General features: G+C 52.3%; 1 protein-coding gene across 4 annotated transcripts in view; it reads right to left on the bottom strand.

Moving 5' to 3' along the window:
- The window catches only part of IGDCC4 (immunoglobulin superfamily DCC subclass member 4), a 62,850-nt gene that overhangs the window by 4,296 nt on the left and 37,649 nt on the right, over window positions 1–20,905 (bottom strand). For all 4 annotated transcript variants that reach the window (XM_053272900.1, XM_053272901.1, XM_053272904.1 and 1 more), the window contains 11 exons: window positions 20,348–20,512; window positions 18,875–19,012; window positions 16,984–17,154; window positions 16,521–16,754; window positions 12,508–12,615; window positions 11,284–11,467; window positions 10,968–11,095; window positions 10,142–10,312; window positions 8,851–8,988; window positions 7,045–7,150; window positions 4,900–5,137 (listed from right to left, as the gene is read on the bottom strand). In XM_053272900.1, the coding sequence (XP_053128875.1) occupies window positions 4,900–5,137; window positions 7,045–7,150; window positions 8,851–8,988; window positions 10,142–10,312; window positions 10,968–11,095; window positions 11,284–11,467; window positions 12,508–12,615; window positions 16,521–16,754; window positions 16,984–17,154; window positions 18,875–19,012; window positions 20,348–20,512 (1,781 nt within the window). The remainder of the gene's footprint in view (window positions 1–4,899; window positions 5,138–7,044; window positions 7,151–8,850; window positions 8,989–10,141; window positions 10,313–10,967; window positions 11,096–11,283; window positions 11,468–12,507; window positions 12,616–16,520; window positions 16,755–16,983; window positions 17,155–18,874; window positions 19,013–20,347; window positions 20,513–20,905) is intronic.

Raw genomic sequence — 20,905 nt, 5'->3', positions numbered from 1 at the left:
CGTTCCGGATTAAGCCCCACAACAGTGTCCCTACAGATCTGCTAGGTGTGTTTCCGTACTTCCTGTATTGTGACACTGCAGTCCCTGTGCCGACAGCAAGGTGCCACGCACATTTCCGACGCCTTCTTTTGGTTTCTATCTTTGCGTTATCGTGCTACGACGTTGCACATGCGTCGCAAAAAAGTAGCTGCGTTTCCCCGTTTTGAGATTCTGGGGGTCCTCTCTGCCAACCGTGCAAAGCTTGCTCTTGCAGAAGAGACCCGTGCAAAGGGGACTCTCTGCTGGCCTGCGGGTTTTGCTTTTTAACACTGGCATGTGGCCATCAGGGCCAGGCCAGGCTTCTGCTCTTTACACCAAGCCTGGTGAACCCGGAAGCTTCATACAGTGTGCCAATTCCGGGGGGCTGACCCTACACAGCCCTATTCGCTTCCGGCTTGAAGAGGGCTCTGAAGCCTGAGGGTCAATGGTCCACAGTAGCCCACTAGAGTAGACCCCAACCTCGGCCCTCAAGATTGCTTGCTTATTTATTTATTTAGCAAATTTATTGACCGCTTGACTTCCTTAGACTCAAGGCAGTTTACATAAATTAAAACAGCAATGAAGACAAAAGAAGAAACGGGGGGCGGGGGGGAGAAGAAGAAAAAGGAAAGGAAAAGAGAAAAAGACACACACACACACACACACACCACACACACTAAAAGCTTGGCAAAACAGATAGGTTTTTAGGAGCTTCTTAAAAGGACAGAAGGAAGGGGGCATTACGAATCTCAAGTGGCAGAGTGTTCCATAAGGAGGGGGCTGCAACAGAGAAGGCCCCCCCACGAGCCTGGGACCCATGACCTCACAGGGGGGGTCGGAGGTGGGCGCGAGAGGCGGTCCTGAAAGTACACAGGTGCCAAACCCTGAAGGGTTTTATAGGTGATAACCAGCCCCTTGAATTGGACCTGGAAACGAACCGGCAGCCAATGCAGCGATCTCAGCAAGGGTGACACACGACCCAATTTTCTGCTGCCCATAAGCAGCCAGACCACTTTGGCACTTTGGGCCGGCTGACGCTTCCGAGTCGTCTTCAAAGGCAGCCCCAGGGAGAGCGCAACGCAGTAGTCCAACCGAGACGACAGGTCCAAGGCCCTGGCAGGCTCTGCCCGCAATCCCCACCTCATCTGGCCACCCTAGCCCCCAGTTCCTACCTGGGAGGATAAAAGTGGGATGCAGGCAAGACATCTGCTTGCACAAGAGGAGATCAAGCCGGGGAAAGGGTGGGTGCGAAGGGCTCCTTTCCTGGCATCTGCTCAGCACGCCTCAGGCACAGAGGTGCCATTGGGGATGATGAGCAATGGGAACGAAGCCCTTCCTGACACCGGCCTGACCCCGGCTCACGGCACGCTGACCTCCTTTCTGCCTCGGCCCATCTGGCTACACAGGAGGCGAGCCAGATGTTGCCTTTCTCTGCTGAGCGGTGACCTTCTGCGGGCACTTCTCTCTCTGGCAGTCGCCAGGCGCAGAGGGGCAAAAGGGGTGATCCAGGCAGATCCGAGGGATCCCTCACTGCAGTGGCTACACCAGGAACCATCAGCGACCAGCTTGGGGGGCAAATACTCCACAGCGCAAGTCAGAAACGTGAAGAAGGGCCATTCTAGCGCGTGCCACAAAAAAGCATCCCCACCACCCAGGTGCTGGTGCCTTGGTGAGATTTTGCTCAACTTGGGCCCTCCTGCAGATGCCGGCCTACAACTCCCATAATCCCTGGCTCCTGGCCACTGTGGCTGGGGATTATGGGAGTTGTAGTCCAAAAACAGCTGGGGGTGGGCAAGTTGAGCAGGCCTGTGCTACAGCCTTTAAGGCAAGGGAGGGCAGAAGGCAGAGCAGTGTCCTCTGCGTCAGGGATTCCCAGAGGTTGCTGACTACAACTCCCATGATCGCTAGCCAAAGGCCACTGCAGCTGGGGAGGGTGGAAGCTGTAGACCAGCCACATAATCTGGGAGTCCCTATGACAAGGAACACCACTGGGGAGGGACCCATGTTTGGGCACCCCATGCAACAGGGTGCAGGCACGTTTGTCTTTCTCGAAGAACCCAGATTCGGAGGATGGTGCATCTGGAAGCCGGACCCCAAGATCTGTCACAAAATGGGGCAGATCACAACGGCTACCCCCTCACCGGCTCCACCAATGAGACCCGGCATCTGCCAAGGACGGTTTGTGTCGGGGAAAATGAAGGACAAAGAGGGGATTAGAACGACCCCAGCCGAGAGCTGGAAACCCCAAAAGGAGAGCATCGCCCAGCTGTTTCTCCGGCCAAACCTGATCAGAGCAATATTAGCTCTACTGAGCCAGGCTGGGGAAGGGTTCGTTAACACATCAAAGGGGCCAGGACAAAGGAAAACGAATGTGCAGAGGCGGGATTAGCCTGCAGGGCCTCTCAGGGGCTATAATGAGTCCGGGAAAGGAGGAGGGGACTCAGCACCACTACCCCATCCCTTGTTCAAATCTAACACAGCTTAGATGAGACAACAGTCCGCCAGAGATGACGCATTTGTCCCCCGAGATGCATTTATCCCTCAGCATTTCCCATGTAAGAAAGGCAGGTCTGTCCTTTCCAGGAAGGCGGAGGCTTTTGCCAGAGTTTCGGGATGGGCAGGTCTCTCTTGCTGGAAGCGGTGCAGAAGACGGCCGTCCCTAGGAACCGGAGGACTTTGGCACAGGCTGTGCATTTGCTGCCCTCTAGCGGCCGCTCAGGGATGTGCAGACCGACGCTGCCAGCTCATGCCATGTGTACAGAGGAAGCTGCCTTCTAGAGTCCGACCCTCGGCCCGTCTAGCTCAGGCTTCTCTACACTGACTGGCAGCAGCTCTGAGGCCCAGGGGTCTTTCCCAGCCCTACTGGGAGATGCTGCCAGGGATTGAACCTGGGACCGTCTGACACTGAGCTGCGGCCCCTTCCCCTGTCTGGAGTTCCCAAGGTCATTTTCTTTCCAGAGGCAGCCCATGAGGGCAGTGCGCGGGGGGCAGCAAGGGATGGTGGGAGAGGCCTTTATAAATCATGACTTTCTGGAATCTGAATCCCCATTCAACCATGAAACTCACTGGGTGACTCTGGGCCAGTCGTGTATCTTTCAGCCTAACCTACCTCACAGGGTTGTTGTGAGGATTTAAAAAAAAAATCATGGCCTTTGGTACCGCTCGCACCTGGCAGCCCCTGCGAGCAGAAGCATCTCACGCAGTATCTGACCCGCCTACGGTGCTCATCGGTCCTCTGTGCCCGTGTGGCAGCCATTGGCATGGCCAGCCCCACCCACGACAAACAAGCATGAATCGCCTCCGTTGCTAAGCAGGACCTGCCTTGGTTTGCATGTGGGTGGGAGACTACATGTGAGCATTGTAAGATATTCCCCTTCAGGAAGAGGGCCGTAGCTCAGTGGAAAAGCATCTGCCGGTTTGCATGCAGAAGGTCCCAGGTTCACTCCCTGGCGGCATCTCCAAGATCGGGCTGAGAGAGATGCCTGCCCGCAACCTGGGAGAAGCCGCTGCCAGTCTGTGAAGACAATAATGAGCTAGATGGACCAGTGGTCTGACTCAGTATATGGCAGCTGCCTATGTTCCTAACATTACGTGACCAATTAGCCTCGTTCCCAGGAGGCTTCTTGGAAATACCCGCCAGGAAGAACACCCCAAGGCAAGTCCCCCACTTCACCCCCTGCCCCCCCGACATGCCCCTTCTGTTTCTTCCGCCTGTGAGCAGGGTTGCAAAATTAAAGAGGCAGGGTCTCAGGTGAGCCCCAAGGGAAAATCCCCCCTCGCCAACACTGACCACCAAGCTAAAATCCACCCTAGCCTAGCCCTCTGCCCCCTTCTCTGGGGCTGCCCTTGGATAACCGTTGCAGAAGCCAGATGATCACCATTTGCCGAGACTTCGGTGCTGGCGACTCAGAAGCGCGTGATGGATGCCAACGTGGAAATCCCACACGCTCCCCACGAACTAGTTTTAGTCGATTTCCTAATTACCTTACACATTCTCCACGGGCTACAAAGACAGACACAAACAGATTAACTAAATTAGCCCAATTAAGCATTCCCTAATGAAATGAAACGCTCCAGACAAATGCTGGGGAGGAGGGGGGAGGGTGGGTGGGCTGGGAAGCAAAGCAAAGCAAAGGAGGCCTCGCAGCAAGCTAGAAGCTACCGTGAGAAAACCACCGCCACAAAGGAAGCTCAAAACAAACAAGAAGGCCGTGGCAGAGGCCTGGTGGCCCTCGGGTCACGTTTGCACAGGCCCCCTTTCAACCATAAAATGTAGCCGCCTGGAGCACCTGACTGTGCAAAAGGGTGCACATCGCGAAGCTCTCCTATAGAAAAGAAGGCGGAGTGCAAGATTCTTCTCAGCATAAGCAAGATGGTGCCCGCATCCCTGGGAACATCGGACGTCCTGGAAGGCACCAGAGGGCTCCAACCGGGAACTTAGCAGAAGAGCCCAGGTGCCTTTACTCCCTACAGCTTGGAAGTAGAGGAAACGGCTGGGATGCTGCTCCACAGCGCCACCCTGATAGTGGCAGGAATTGATACTGCAGCTGATCAACACCCCCAAATCAAGCGACCTGACTAAAAAGGGAGGTGTCCCCTAACCCTTATTTAAGAACCATCCTAGGTTTGGCTTCCCAGGCTGAGCAGCTTCCTAGAGTAAGCCTACGGACTCCTGTGCCCCGCTTTATCCTGTTCTGCCCCCTTCTGGAACCTGACCCTCCCACCTGGCCTGGACCCCATTACAAGAAGGAAGGAAGGAAGGAAGGAAGGAAGGAAGGAAGGAAGGAAGGAAGGAGAGGGAGGGAAGAAGAGAGGGAGAACAAACGAATCAAGGAACAAACACGAACAGGTGAGGTTACTCAAGGGCCCAGCTGGCAATACCTTTCTTTTGACGTGGCCCATTCCACCACCTAGAGGGCTGTCCCGGATGAGGCCCTGCACTTCGGTCAGCTCCACAATGTCCGTCGGGGGTGAGGGAGCATCCTCCGACAGTGGGGACATGAGGGACTCCAGCTCATGGGAATTCGTCGGGGCCACAGGAGGCGGTGGTGCCTGCCGGTTCCGGGGATGATATGTGTGGTTGCCCGCGGCTTGAGAATCAAGACCTGGCACAGATTCCCTGCGGGAGAGGAACAAGACAAGGAGGCATGAACTGGAAGCATGGACTTACCTGCTCCTCAGCACCACAAGTACAGATGATTTCCCCACCCGCTTGCTGATGGAACCACCACACTCTCCATACCGTACTGGGAAGGTGATTGCTTCTTGTATCCAGCAATCACGATGCAAGAGGTGGGAGCAAGAAGCAAGGCTCCAAACACCCTGCCAGGAAAAAATGGCGCCCCAGAGAGAAAGGTCCTGCTGGCGTCCTTGGTCTCTTAGAGAGCTATCTGGCTGCCACGACATGGAGGACGTAGAAAGCTGCCCAGGACTGAGTCAGGTCCACCTCGTGTATCAGGGCTTGGGCCCCGAAGCTGTTGCCGGACTACAGCTCCCATAACCCCCAGCCACAGTGGCCAAGGATGATGGGAGTTGTAGTCCAACAACAGCTGAAGGGCCAAAGTTGTGCAACCCTGATCTACACTGACTGGGAGCAGCTCTCCAAGGCTGCAGGCAGGAGTCTCTCCCAGACCAACCTGGAGATGCTGCCAGGGATTGCAGGCAAGCAAGGAGATACTCTTGTACTGAGCCATGGCCACCCACATCCCCTAAGGCAGCAGCAACTGTTGTTGAACTACAACTCCCATCATCTGCAGCCAAAAATTGTGGCTGGGGATGATGGGAGTTGTAGTTCAGCAACAGCTGGAGGGCCAAGTTTGCCCACCCCTGCCCTAAGGGGCATCTCTTCCAGGGCTCACATGTAGTCTCCCATCCAAATGCAAACCAGGGCAGGCCCTGCTTAGCAAAGGGGGGCATTCATGCTCGCTGCCACAAGACCAGCTCTCCTCCCCAAAGGGAGAGACGCGGGGAAGCACTGGCCCTCACCTGCAATTTGAAGTGGTGCAGTCAGAAAGGGGAGGAGAGCCGGTCTTTGGTCCCCTTTGCTAAGCAAGGTCCACCCCGGCTTGCATTGGGATGCAAACCAAGGCAGACCCTGCTTAGCAAAGGGGACAATGAGAGGCTACAAGGCTGCTCACAAGTGCAGCAGACATCAGGCCTGGCTTTCCGAGCCCTCTCTTTGCTGCGTGCGTGCGTGCGTGCGTGCGTGCGTGTGTGTGAACCGTCGGGAATCGTGTGGCTCCCAGCGGCAAACCCGCCTCCAAAATGAGGATAAGGCAGCATGCACTCTCTTCGCCCCATTTCGTTGATCGTCTGCCAGCCTTGACTGCGGGGCTCCCGGCCAGTGTTGGGGGGAACCCCCAGTTGGGATTTCAAGGAGCGTGTGTGATGGGTCTGGGTCCCAACCCTCTGCTGCTGCTAGGGAGAGCTGGAATCACCATAGCGTATCCTCATTCAACCAGGGGTGACTTTGGGCCACTGGGTGACTCTGGGCCAGGCATGTATCTCTCAGCCTAACCTACCTCACAGGGTTGTTGTGGGGCTAAAAATAAGCATGCACACCACTCTGAGCTCCTTGGAGGAAGACCGGGCTCTAAATGTAATGAATAAATAAATAAAATAGTCCAGGTGGGTGTGCAATCCATGCACCCAGCACAGACGGGGCAATCGTCTGTGGGGGAGGTAAGGTTTTGCAGCCTTCCTCCCCATGCTTCAAATGTGAGCACTGCAAGATATTCCCCCTCAGGGGACGGGAAGAGCATCTGCGTGCAGGAGGTGCCAAGTTCCTTCCCTGGCAGCACCTCCAAGAGAGGGCCGAGAGAGACTCCTGCCTGCAACCCGGGAGAAGCCGCTGCCGGTCTGTGAAGACAATACTGAGGGTCTGACTCAGTATATGGCAGCTTCCTCTGTTCCCAAGTCTCCTTCTGCTGTAGGCATGGACCCCGCCCACTCTCCTTGGGGAACCCAGGACGACGACCGACGGGGTTGCCTGGCTCTCCACCGAGTTCACGGCAACATCCGACCTACCTTGGTTTGTTCTTGCGGAAGCTGGCACACATACAGAAGAGGATGCAGAGCAAGCCCAGGCAGACCCCCACGATGATCCCTGTGACCGAGTGGATGTCCAGCAAGTCTGGGGGGTGAAGGACAGGGGTCAGCATTGCCACCAAGAACAGGAATGATAGGTCCCTCCCCGCTCTAGGGACCTAGAACAGGGGCAGAACCACCAGCCTGCAAGGGGTACTTTCAAGTGTTCCCTCTAACAGGGATTCCCAGCTGTTTTTGGACTACAACTCCCATAATCCCCAGTCACAGTGGCCAAGAGCCAGGGATTATGGGAGTTGTAGGCCAACACTTGCAGGAGGGCCGAAGTGGAACAGCCGGGGCCTATGCTGGGAAATGTAGTCCTTTCCAGGACCTTCCCTGTACAGGTCTTTAGAAAGGACTCCATCTCTCTTAAAGGGCCCTCCCAGCACTGAGAAAAGGGCAGCGTTCTGTGAAGTTTAGCACAGCGGGAGACGGCTCACGCATTGAAGGTTTTTGGACAAAGTGCCCCCTCCCCCCGCCCCAGAAAACAGTGTATCTGTAAAGGATGCTCCTCCAAGGCAAAAGGAATAAAGTAGGAGAGATCGGAGAGGAGTCGGATCGAAGTTGGAGAGGAGAGCTGGTAGCAAGCACGACTTGTCGCCTTAGCAAAACAGGGTCCATCCTGGTTGCATATGAAAGGGAGACTAGAAGTGTGAGTACTGTAAGATATTCCCCTCAGGGGATGGAGCTGCTCTGGGAAGAGCATCTAGGTTCAAAGTTCCCTCCCGGGCAGCATCTCCAAGATAGGGCTGAGAGAGAGAGAGAGACTCCTGCCTGCAACCTTGGAGAAGCTGTTGCCAGTCTGTGAAGACAATACGGAGCTCGATAGACCAAGGGTCTGACTCAGTATATGGCAGCTTCCTATGTTCCAATCCCCACCACCCAGATCAGCACAATTTGGCTCAGAAATAAGCCAAGTCTGTTTAAGCACACATATACACATAAACACACACCTGATAACATAGGCTTGGCTTATTTCACAGCACATCCAAATCCATCCCTGAATTCTAGCACCTTCTCCTTCAGGATCCCCACTGCTTATTAAAATCTTCTGGAGAAGTCTGCCTATGGTAGGCACCAGCTCTTCTGGTGTTGACATCGCCACTGGCCCGAGACTCTGGGATGAGCTCCCTGCATCTCCCTGATGGTCAGATGCTCCCTGACAATCTAAAGCAGACCTTAAAAGAGCTCTCGAGACACATTTGTTTAACCAAGCCTTTGATCAACTACAGGAGGGTTTCACTACTGTTGTTCTTATATTATTTTAACTGGTTTGAATTGTTTCGTTTTTATCTGTGGTTTATTCGTTTATTTTTTTCTGTAAACCACCAGGAGACGCTTGTTTTGGGCGGCACAGAAATGCAGTAACTAAACAAACAAACAAATAAATGTAAATAAGGAAATAAAATACCTTTACTTACACATCCCAGCTGGAACATCAGCCGTGCTGCAGCCAGAGGAAGAGGGAGGGTCTCCCCCTCTCCAGCATGCAGGTAGCACAGACGCAAGATGAAGGCCTAGGATGAAGGTCCTGGGAAACGCAGTTTTGCAGTAGGCAAAAACTGAACCAGGATACGTAGTCTTACATGGTGGTACATTTTAATCTGAACTGGAAAAGAATTCAGGGTCCTGCAATGCTCGCCTCTTCTTTGAGGTGAGCATTAGGACGGAGCCTGCGAAATCTGTTTCTCAGCTCCAACTCCACAAGCTTTCCTGGTATCTCAACAAGAAATAGGAACCTGGTACCTGAGAATTTCTCACGCAGAGTCTGCACATCCTTCACGTTCGAGTAGGGTCCCGACCCAACGACTGTCTTTGCTCCCATCTTGAAGAAATACCGGGTGTCGCTCTCCAGCCCATGGACTTCCGTACTGAAAATATTGCCTGAAGAAGACAGACACTCGATTGGTCTGCTGAGAAGATTGCAGTGCTCAAAACCTTTAGCATCATCACACGCATCAGCACCATCTGGGGCAACGGATGCTTATTGTGATTTTTGACAAGACCCGAGAGCTGGGAAACCGGCAATAGCTTTGCAAGACTTTCAGCTTTCAGCGCATTCTCGTGTTTTCCTTGTTACCTACAGTGGCCACGTTGGCAATGGTGTTTCAAAAGCTTTTAAAAGTTTCACACACAAAAAAAAAACCCCGACTAGAATGTTTTATCAATGTCAGAGGAATGGAAAGACAAATAGCAGGAATGTCCTCCAAAGAGGACTCCATGGAGGGAGGACAACTGTTTGTGCAGTTACCCTAACCCAGACTCTAACCCTTGGCTCGGTGCAAAAGTGACTGCGGTTTTGCCCTAATCACTTGGGGAAAGGACTCAATAAGGGGTGATAACATAGAGAAAACTTTGAGTGCAGCAATGCTATCACCTCTTTTCCATCTCTAGCGGGGTAGATGTTGCCAAAAATCACTTGGAGCATTCTCCCAAGATGGTACTGTTGGCCAAACTTGTGGGCCTGCCTCACAGATGGACATCAAAGGGATTAGCTGAGTCGCAATGGTCAGTAGCACAAATACTAGTGAGGTGCTGGATCAGGTCCCCAGCATCAAGCCTGAGCACAAGCAACCGCATGCACCAGAGACCCTCGGAAACTCCGGTGCCTGAGTCAGGCTCCACGAAGAGGACAATGTCTCATGCTCTGCAGAACCCACTTGCCATCATAGTCAACGTCCCCAGCAAAAAAAATAGGAGGCAAGACTCTTAAGCCAGAGGGCTGCTTCCTTTGAGGATCGAACTTCCCCAGCATAAGCTGAGCCATTCTGTCTCAAGTATATTCTGCTGCCATCCTGCGGCCAGTTTTGTGGCTTGTAACCTTAGATTCCTGCGATGGCATTTATATGTAACCAGTGCCACACTCTTATAATCAATACACCAAGGGTCTGACTCAGTATATGGCAGCTTCCTATGTTCCTAGGGTTTTGTTAATAGTGGAACCTGGGTTCTTCTTTGCATGTGTGCACACACATTCCCACACCTCCCCCGCCCACACACACACTGCAGTTTCCTCTGTGCATTGACAGGCGTTCACCCTCTTTTGTCAGCAGCGTCCACATCTCGTCGGGCTGAGAGTTGTTGGCGTTGTACAGGATGATGTACTCCACAATGATGCCGTTCGGTTCTGACGGGGGGCACCAGTGAACCTGGACCGCGTAGGGGTTGATGGGGTGCAACCGTAAGTCGGAGGGAGGAGTCGATGGCCCTGCACAGCAACAGAAGAGAACACAAGACATCAAGCATTTGCTAAAACCACAGGGCAAGCATCTTGGACTCCCGCCATTCCTCAGATTATTATTTTGTTTGTATAGAAGTTTTCTTATTTTTGAGGGGGGTATGCTTCCAAATGCTCCTGTGAGGGGGCTTTATTTTATTTGGCTCTTGATAGCTACTACGAATATTACTACTACGGATATTTATATATTAGTTTATGTATTATTTATTTTTCTATGTAAACCACTTTATGAACTTTGAAGAGCGATATATAAATATCCGTAGTAGTAATATTCATAGTAGCAGCCTTTGAAGCTTTTTGCAAAACAAAACAAAAACAAAACAAAAACAAAACAAATAATCCCCAATTAATCTGGCTTCAGAGTCTGCCAGATGGTGCCCACACACTGTCAACTGATCTTCATAAGCATATGGACTAGAAACCTGGATATTTTTGTTACTTTTTTTAAACAAGGAGAAAATCATTAGGTCTTCTGTTCCAGGCAGAAATGATTGGGCTTAGAAGACAAGGTTGTAGTTGTGTGGAACGCGTGCACAAGCAGGTCAATTTGATGAAATGGGTTCCACTCTAATCGGCCTCCTCCTCATATTGGAACAACGTGTTGAGTCTATACTGCTGTACTCACTGTCTGGAAGGGTGAACCACTCGACCACGTTCCCAAATGGCCCGTCAATGCCGACCCCATTCGACTGCACTGCAAACTCGTATCTAGTGTATGGCTTCAGGCCGCTTATGAGGATGTCTTCATCAGAGCTGCCAAGGGAAAGAACACCCACCCAGGTGGGAGGAAATATTATGGCAGAATCCGGGAACCCCTGTTGTGAGAGAACTTATTCTTCACCTTTCCAACAATCCAGAGGGAAGGACCCAGCCCTCTCTCCCAATTAGCTTTGTTCTCAACTCAGCCGCCATTACAGTTCTCAGCCTTGTGTACTACTTACCTTGTGTAGTAAGTCACAAGGGAGGCATTTTTCAGCCCCCAGGGGCTGAAGCGCACCGTGTAGTTGACGATCTTCATGGTGGTGAAGTCCGGTTTCTTCCACTTCAGCCAAATTGATGTGGAGCTGTTGGATTCGACGTAGATGTGGGCTGGAGGGAGTGGTGGGCCCTTCTGAACTGGGGGGTCTGAGAGGATAGTTAAAGACAGAGGTGAAGGGTGAGATGCATGGAATCTGACACCTGAAACAGCCGGCAACATAAGAACATAAGAACAACCCTGCTGGATCAGGCCCAAGAAGGCCCATCTAGTCCAGCATCCTGTTTCACACAGTGGCCCACCAGATGCCTCTGAGAAGCCCCCAGGCAAGAGGGGAGGGCATGCCCTCTCTCCTGCCGTTGCTCCCCTGCAACTGGTATTGAGAAGCATCGTGCCTCTGAGGCTGGAGGTGGCCCACAGCCACCAGACTAGTAGCCACTGATAGCCCTGTCAACTATGAATCTGTCTAAGCCCCTTTTAAAGCCATCCAAGCACCACCACATCCCATGGCAAGGAATTCCACAGATTAATTATGCACTGTGTGAAGAAGCACTTCCTCTTGGTGGTCCTAAATTTCACAACCTTCGTTTTCATGGGGTGACCCCTGGTTCTAGTGTTGTGAGAGAGGGGGGGAAATTTCTCTCTGTCCACCCTCTCCACTCCATGCATAATTTTATACACCTCAACCATGTCTCCCTTTAGTCACCTCTTCTCCAAGGCAAAGAGCCCCAGATGCTGTAGCCTTGCCTCATAAGGAAGCTTGGAGGTCTGTGCTTTGAGGGCATCCTCCAGGCTGCAGTTCCAGCCTACCTGAGTGCCCAGTCGGCTGACCTTAAGGACCAATCCCTGTCCCCCGGGGGGTGGCATTTCAGCTCAGTCCTATAATAGAGCAAATGTGGACGCACTCTGCTAGACTCAGGTAGCAGCGACAACAAGTGATAGAGAGCACTTGTAGCCCTGTCCCTAGACCACTGGAAATGCTACTCGTCCTCAGGGAATCCGAGATGTCAGCAGCAAAGACTTGTTGGGCACGGCCCGTCACGGCAATGCAAAGGACTAGAAACTTGGGGAGCTGGGGGATAGTTCAAATCCTGAAGTCTCACACCAATATGCATTTCTGCCCTTGCCTGGCTCTGTCGTGAAAACTATCTGTCAGTGTGTGTTCATGGAGACTCACAGGGACACCTACCAACTGCTGCCACGGGTGCTCTCTCTGTCTTCCCTTTCCACACGGCAGCGTAGCCATCCTCGTGCTTGTTGAACGCCACCAACTTCACCTCGTAGAGCCTCCCGGGAGCTGGACAGAACAGAGAAAGGAATTAATCAAGCAGCAAGTCCATGGGAACATAAGAACAACCCTGCTGGATCAGGCCCAAGGAAGCCCATCCGGTCCAGCATCCTGTTTCACACAGTGGCCCACCAGATGCTGCTGGAAGCCCACAGGCAGGAGTTGAGGGCGTGCCCTCCTTCCTGCTGTTACTCCCCTGCAACTGGTACTCGGAGGCATCCTGACTTGGAGGCTGGAGGTGGCCTATAGCCCTCCGATTAGTAGCCATTGATAGACCTCTCCTCCATGAAGTTAGCCAAACCCCTCTTAAAGCCATCCAGGTTGTTGGCTGGGGTATGGCTAAGAAGGGAGAGGCTGTCTCTCAGTGACAGAGCATCTGCTTTTGCATGCATATGGGATTATGGGATGTTGGATGTGATGTGGGATTATGGGAGAGCTGGTCTTGTGGTAGCAAGCATGACTTGTCCCCTTAGCTGAGCAGGGTCTGCCCTGGTTGCATATGAATGGGAGACTAGAAGTGTGAGCACTGTAAGATATTCCCCTTAGGGGATGGAGCCACTCTGGGAAGAGCATCTAGGTTCCCAGTTCCCTCCCTGGCAGCATCTCCAGATGGGGCTGAGAGAGATTCCTGCCTGCAACCTTGGAGAAGCCACTGCCAGTCTGTGAAGACAATACTGAGCTAGATGGACCAATGGTCTGGCTCAGTATATGGCAGCTTCCTATGACGCCCAAGGTCTTGTGCTTTTTCAAGCAGCAGCCTGAGGGTGTGGAAGGCAATTTGCAACAGAGTTGCTGCAGCATGGGGAGGGGGGGGGGGGACAGTTTTCCTTTCTCTTCCCTGTGCTATGGCCCCAATCCTATTAAGAGAAAACATACAGACACAGAATTAGTGCATAGGAACATAGGAAGCTGCCATATACTGAGCCAGACCCTTGGTCCATCTAGCTCAGTATTGTCTACACAGACTGGCAGCGGCTTCTCCAAGGTTGCAGGCAGGAGTCTCTCTCAGCCCTATCTTGGAGATGCTGCCAGGGAGGGAACTTGGAACCTTCTGCTCTTCCCAGAGCGGCTCCGACCCCTGAGGGGAAGATCTTCCAGTGCTCCACACTTCCCATTCGGATGCAACCAAGGCAGACCCTGCTCAGCTAAGGGGACAAGTCATGCTTGCTGCCACAAGACCAGCTCTCCTCCCCTTCCTTTGCCCTCCAAAACTAACCACAGATTTAAGTCAGGAAACTGGTTCCGAGACAAAGAGCAGGGGGAGAGACCTCCTTCTCCTTGTGGCCTCGATGCCAGTCCTGCCTTGCGTTCCTGCGTTGCTTTTTGAAGCAAAGAAAAGGATTTGCAGCGGTCGTCCCAGAAGAACCAAGTCCCTAAGCTCGCCTGGCCCTAAGCTGGTGCCATCTGCCCTCGCCAGGTTCCGTCCCCAGCTTCGGAAGGAGGTGGGAGGAAAAAACATCCTACCCAGCTGTGGCTCAGCACACCACCAAGCTTCCTGCCTCCTAGCTTGTGTCACACTCACACACGGTCACAAAACAGGAAGCGTGCACACAGCTCCCCAAACGGGGTAGGCTTTAAAATGCGTGTTGAAATCATAAATTAACAAGAGCTAAAAGCAAGAAACCAGAATTCAAGCCCACCCTCCCAGCTAAATATCAAGTGCCAGGCAAGCCTTTCTCCCCCCACCCACCCACCCACCGCCGCCCCCGCCCGGTTAAAAACACAAAGAGCTGGTGCTGCCAGGCGAATCTCCTTTGGCACGGCCGAGCGATGGCTCAGTTGCAGAGAAAGCTCTGCTCCACGCTCCTGTTGACCTCACCTCTCGAATGGAGGCTTTTAAGCATTTGATTCTCCCTTGCCAGCTTATAAATAGGCCAAGCCATTTAAGAAACCCCATTAAATAATTGCCTGACCCCGCTGTATCCTCAAGAGCGGCCCAACGCAAACCGCATGGCAACCAGAACGGAGCGCAGGAAGCAGGGATCCCATCTGCCAGCCCGAACTAAGCAGTCTTTTGGCGACGCGGTAGCGCGAGCCAAGCTCAACACGGACAGCCAAAACGGGCCGGTTCCAAGCCTGCTTGCCTCCTCCTTCTCTCTCCCCTACGCTGCCTTCTTGGAAGGCGTTCTTTTAGAGGCCGGCTTATTCAAGGGAATGGCTTGAACAACTCAAAGTTTACAAATAGAGAGGGGGGAAATGGGGCAATTCTCTCCTTGGACACCCAGCTCCTTGTTCCCCAATGGCCCCCCCCCCACCTCCTCGGCCGCACTTCGTTGACGAAGCTTTGCTAATTAGGGATGGGCCTATTCATCAGCTGCTGCGAAGGATCGCCAGCTGCGTTGGCTGCCACAATGCCGACCGCACAAAGGGCTTTTGAGTGATGCCAGTGCTGTCCCACTTGTTTTGAGTGTGTTGGGGAGCTGGGGGGGGGGGCTAGTCGTGCTACTCTCCCTTCCCTCAAGGAAAAGTACGCCGAGAGGGTACGGATCAAAAGATTCTTCTGCTCTACAACACATATCTGCATCTGGAAGAGGAACAGCCATTTTAACTCCTTTTATTTGCAGGTCCCCAAAGAACCCCCAGCTTAAAAAAAAAAGGGGGGGGAGTGGGTGGGTTTGTCTGCTGAGAAAACATATTGGCAGACCCACCGCTGGCCAGGAGGGGGTCAGGATCAGGGACAGGTCTCAGCATGGACCAGAGGCTAGAGGAGGGACCCAGAGCCAGAAACCTCCCCTCGCACAAATGGTTCCATGCCCCAAATACAATGTAGGTAGGCCTCAGGCCAGCCTGGGGTCTGCTCCAGGTAAGGGCGCAAGGAAGTGACCCTCTCTGGTTGCTAAGCAACCACCGACCCTTTCCAGCACTCCTTTCTGACCTGCCCTTTCAAAGAAAGGCAACACAATGGCGCAAACTGTCAAATGGGAATCTACTTTTGCTAAAAGGCCCCCCTGTGAGAGGTGGGGGGAGTTGGTGTTGCTGTGGTTGGGGGTACGAAGGAGATCATTGCCCAGCAGAGCTCTTGATCCTCTTCCCCACAGCTCCCCAGATGGCCCAGTCTCCCATCCCCTTGGTTCGCCTTTCCGAAACCTGGCCCATGCCTAAAAGAAAGACACCCGTACCCGGTGAAAACCAGCTTGTCTGATGGCCATGAGGACTAGCATGAATTCTGCAAGTGCACCTACGCAAAAGATGCTTGATTTGTACAACTGATTAGAGCTGGAGACGCAACTCTAATGTTTTCAGGAGCAGCCAACTCCCAGAACCAAAATAAGGTGAAAACTCCTTGCTGGAGGAGTATTCCATGAGGCCAGGGAGACAGGGCACCTTGAAGGAGCCCGGGACCACATCTGCAGAACCAGGTTCCACATCTGGGACATCTGCAGAATTAAAGGAAGCTGCCATATATTGAGTCAGACCACCACTCTATCTAGCTCAGGATTGTCTTCACAGACTGGTAACGGCTTCTCCCAGGTTGCAGGCAAGAATCTCTCTCAGCCCTACCTTGGAGATGCTGCCAGGGAGGGAACTTGGAACCTTCTGCTCTTCCCAGAGCAGCTCCATCCCCTGAGGGGAATCTCTTCCAGTGCTCACACATCATGTCTCCCATTCATATGCAATCAGGGCGGACCCTGCTTAGGTAAGGGGACAAGACATGCTTGCTGCCACTAGACCAGCTCTCTTCACCTAGACCATGCTCCAAATGATCTCCCAGACATCCCAACTCTGCCTCCTGTCTTTGCCCATTGTGGCAGGGGGTGATGGGAGTTGTAGTCCAGCCTCCTTTGGGGCCCAAAGCTGAGAACCCCAGCTTAGGGAGTTTAAGGCATGGGGTAAGCCTAGATCTGACAATGGCCTCCCTGAAATGCATTTTGTCCACAGCCAGCCAAGGGAGCAATGATATTCAAGCAACTCACCTAATTGGGTCAGCTCGTATTGCTTGATCTTCTTCTTCAGCTTTATCGGCCCAACATCCCAAAGGTTATCCCCAGTGCCTTCGGAAGGGTTCTCTTCGCTCGTCTCCTCTGTGGGTACTTCTCGGTAGTAGAGTTTGTAACCCGAAATCTGGGCATGGTTGGCTGGAGGTTGCCAACTCACCAAGAGTGACTCCATTTTCGCTCTGACTTTTAACTCGGTCGGGGCAAACGGAACTACAGAAAGCAAGATGGCAGACGCATGTCATGGACTACCACCCGGCACTCCGTCCCCGCCTCCTTGCTCTCGGACTTCCCTCCTTGAAGTTCTGGCCTGCCATGCTCCTGCCGTCTGCAAGCTAACTAATCCCCATTGCACTCGCATACTCAGAATCACCCAGGTCCCACTGAGCTTGGACGCGAACCCAAAAGGAAGTGGGCTGAGGCAAAACAGGAAATGACCTACCGTGGGTCTGGTTGTCTCTGTCTGGTGTACGATGCTGTGTCCACTCTGAAGGGGTCCCGTAGCCCACCCTGGTGCTGGCTGCAATACGCACTTTGTAGATCTTGTTAGGGTGCAGGGCATAAAGAGTGAATTGCGTCTCATTCGTCCCGACTTCCGTTGAGGAAATCAGATCTGTTAGGAAAACACAGCCCGACAGCTTTTAGAAATGTCTCCCTGTCATCCATATCTCTGGGAATCTCAGAGCTGTGGGGGGAAGCATCCCTAAAGCACAGCACAGAAAAACAGCAAAGCCCTCCAGCTCAGACACTGCAAAATGCCCAGAAAAATGTCACCTCATCATATCAAAACTCTTTAAGAGTCCCTAAAAATTCTGCCCAGTTTTTAAATTGTATTGTCATTTTTCGATACAGAGACAACAGTGAAAGCTAAAACCTTCAATTATAGCTCAATTACATAAAACAAGTTATCCAATATGACAACAAAACCCCAAAGCATTCCCAACCCAGAACACATGAAGTACCACATACTGTAATACGAGAAAGAAAAGGAAAATGGTTCAGTCACCAAGTAGCAATAAGAAGATCTGAGTGCAGCCACTGAGTGCATCAGATCTGTGTTATGAAACATATAGCCAACAGGGTGGCCATCTCGAATTAAAAAGTGTGCTAGCCATTTAAGGGTCTCATTTGGAGGTTATTTTATCTTGAAGCATTAAGTCCCAGACTTTGAGAAACCAGGAATGCCCAGGAAGAAGTCTGTGATGCTCTAAGGACCACAAAATTCAGGAAGAAGTCTGTGATGCTCTAAGGGCCACACAAGATGCACAAGAACAGCTGTATTCGTTTATACATGTGTCTTCCCCAGTTACAAAATGGAGTGCTGACCCTAATTTTTCCATCCCAAGAGGCATGGTGATCAAGAGATCTAAACCTCCCCCTTCTTCAGTTCTCTGTGAACCATCGCTTCACGCTCTCAGCCTGGCTCAGGGCAGAATCAGCCCATGTCCAGCCGCCATCACGGCCCCCTAGCCACGCCCCTGTGTCTGATGTCAGAGGTGGGGGCATGGCCTCCCTCCCGAACGGGGCAGCACGGCCCCATTTGGGAGGGAGATTGGCCCTGCTGCATTGGCAACGAGGCCAGGAACGGCTCTCTCTGCCTTTTAAAGGCAGGGAGAGTCACTCCGACTACGCTGCAGCGGGCCAATTTTGGTCCCAATCGGGACCATGCGACCCTGTTTGGGAGCTAAATAACACCCCCCGCATCTGACATCAGACACGGGGGCATGTTTGCATGGCCCCTGGGGGTGGTGGCCCAGGTTCTTTGAACCTGTCCGCCCAATGGTGTTCGCCCAATGCGCTTGCACGGTGCATAAACGGACTTCTGGGGGCAGGGCAGAGCTACCAGCAGAAGCCCTTCTGCCGATCGTGAGAAAGGGCTCAGTGTGTTAATTCTGTACCTCAAGCCTCTACCTACACAGAAGAGGTCTAAAGGAGACCTGGTGCAGCACCATGGCCAAGTATCATGCCAAGATGTTAACACTTGGCTGTTCCAACAGCACCAGTCTAGGAACATTGGAAGCTGCCATATACTGAGTCAGACCCTTGGTCCATCTAGTTCAGTATTGTCTACCCAGACCGGCAGCGGCTTCTCCAAGGTTGCAGGCAGAAATCTCTCTCAGCCCGATCTTGGAGACGCTGCCAGGGAGGGAACTGGGAACCCAGACGCTCTTCCCAGAGCGGCTCCATCCCCTACTAAGGGGAATATCTTGCAGTGCACACACTTCTAGTCTCCCTTTCATATGCAACCAGGGCAGCCCCTGCTTAGCTAAGGGTCGATGCTCATGCAATCCTATGCCCGTAGGCCCAAACGGATGCTTGCCTAAAATCCTCACCTTCCTTAAGAGGCGCGTAGTCAATTTTGTATTTGGTGATCCGTCCATTGCTGAGTTCTGCTGGGAGGGGCAGCCACATCACCTTGATGTCGGTCGGAGTCGTGCTCGACAGAGAAAGCTGAGGCGCGGCGCTGGGAACTGGGAAGGCAATTGGCAACCCCTGTCACTCTATACCACATCATTGCTTCTTTCCCCTGAGCAAAATGCTCCTCGTTGGGCTGGGAGAAATGCCTAAGAACCTGGAGGGCTTTGTGGATTAGGAAGCATTCTCCTCAGCTAGCCTATGATTTCTGGGAGAGAAATGTCAGCTCTTCTCCTTTTGCATAAAAGGGCTTTCCAAGAGGATAAGGCAGAGATGAGTAGTTAATAAGGAAAGGAGCCAGACCTCTGGCCTGCTTAGAATCTGGGCTAGGGGTTCCCAACCTTGAGTCGCCAGATACTGTTGGACTACAATGCGCATCATCCCCAGGCTTTGGCTACCGTGGCTGGGGATTATGGGAGCTGTAGCCCAACGTCACCTGGGGAGAGAACCCCTGGATTAAGAAACGGAGTGGTAGTTAAAACAGAACTCAAGGTATATTTGCCCAGTTTCTCATGACAGGCTTTGCAAGGCTATTTAAGAATTTCAAGCTGAGTTGGAAATCTGTCCAGTTTAGGATTTTGTTTACCAATAGTAGTCATGGGATGGCATCAGTCCCCAGCTCTTGGCAATGCTGTTTACAAATACAAAAGTTATATAAAGTGCGTTGAACATATTTAGCTTTTTTTAAAAAAAAAAAACACGCTTTGATCTTATTTGATCTTCTCCCCCACCCCAAGTCATTGACGTGCCAAGCCAGTACAATATCCTATAGCAGGGAGTTCCACAGGTTAATCATGCACCACTAACATCTATTCCTCTCCAAGAACTCTCTGTTACTCCAGTACTGAGGAGGTCTGAGGAGCGACTACCCAACCCTGGCCAGTTAATATGTTGTTTGATTGTTTAGTGTTTAGTAAATAAAGCGGATATATTAAATGTCGCACACACACACACGTTAAATAAATACATAGAGGTCCATTCTTCTGTCTTAAATTTCCATCTCCTCTGACCAGCCCACACCCATCAGCTCCATGGGATCTTCTAGGTCAAAGGGAAGCAACCTTGGCTTTCCAGCTGTTGCTGAACTACAACTCCCATTATCCCCAGCCTGTAGCTGCGGATGATGGGAGTTGTAGTTCAGCAACAGCTGGAAAGCCAAGGTTGCCTACCCCTCCTTTAGGTGGATGAAAACGGTATGCAAATTGTGCTATATCAAGCTAAAAAAGCAAATTAGGGATATCCCACCCACCCAGCATACTGCTCAGGTGACCCGCTCCATACAATAATGGGACCGACTCTGGGATTTTTTTTGCCAGTGGCAAAGAAATGCCTCCTGCTGGTGATCAGGAAGCACTGAAAGAAAAGATCCCTCCCACTCCTGTTGTACGAACCGTCCTCCAGGGTCTGCACACTTATGGACGAAGAAGTCCGGCTGGCTCCCAGCTGCGAGTAGGCCACCACGTAGAACACGTAGTTGGTGTTGGGCTCCAGGTCTTTGACCTGAAACTCTGTCGTGTCGTTATTCACTGCAAACTGGTACTCCACATTGTCAGTGCCTAGAGAAGGGACACAACGCTGTCAGACAAAAAGGAGGAGGAGCAGAAAGAAGAAAGGAGGAGGAGGAGAAAATAGGAGAGGAAGAGGAGGAAAAAAGAGGAGAGGAGGAGAAAAGGGTAGAGGAGGAGGAGGAGAAAAGAGGAGAGGAGGAGGTGGAGGAGGACAAAAGGGGAGAGGAGAAAAGAAGAGCGAAGGAGGAGGAGAAAAGGGTAGAGGAGGAAAGAAGAGGAGGAGAAAAGAAGAGAGGAGGAGGAGAAAAGGGTAGAGGAGGAAGAGAAGAAAAGAGGAGAGGAGGAGAAAAGGGGAGAGGAGGAGGAGGAGAAAAGAGGAGGAGACTCATGGGCGCTGCTGCCTTGCACAAGTGGCCATGTGCTGCTTTAAGTCACTGTGCA

Source organism: Hemicordylus capensis, chromosome 10 (genome assembly GCF_027244095.1).
Source record: "Hemicordylus capensis ecotype Gifberg chromosome 10, rHemCap1.1.pri, whole genome shotgun sequence".
Taxonomy (NCBI): Eukaryota; Metazoa; Chordata; class Lepidosauria; order Squamata; family Cordylidae; genus Hemicordylus; species Hemicordylus capensis.
This window is presented reverse-complemented; position numbering and strand designations above follow the sequence as displayed.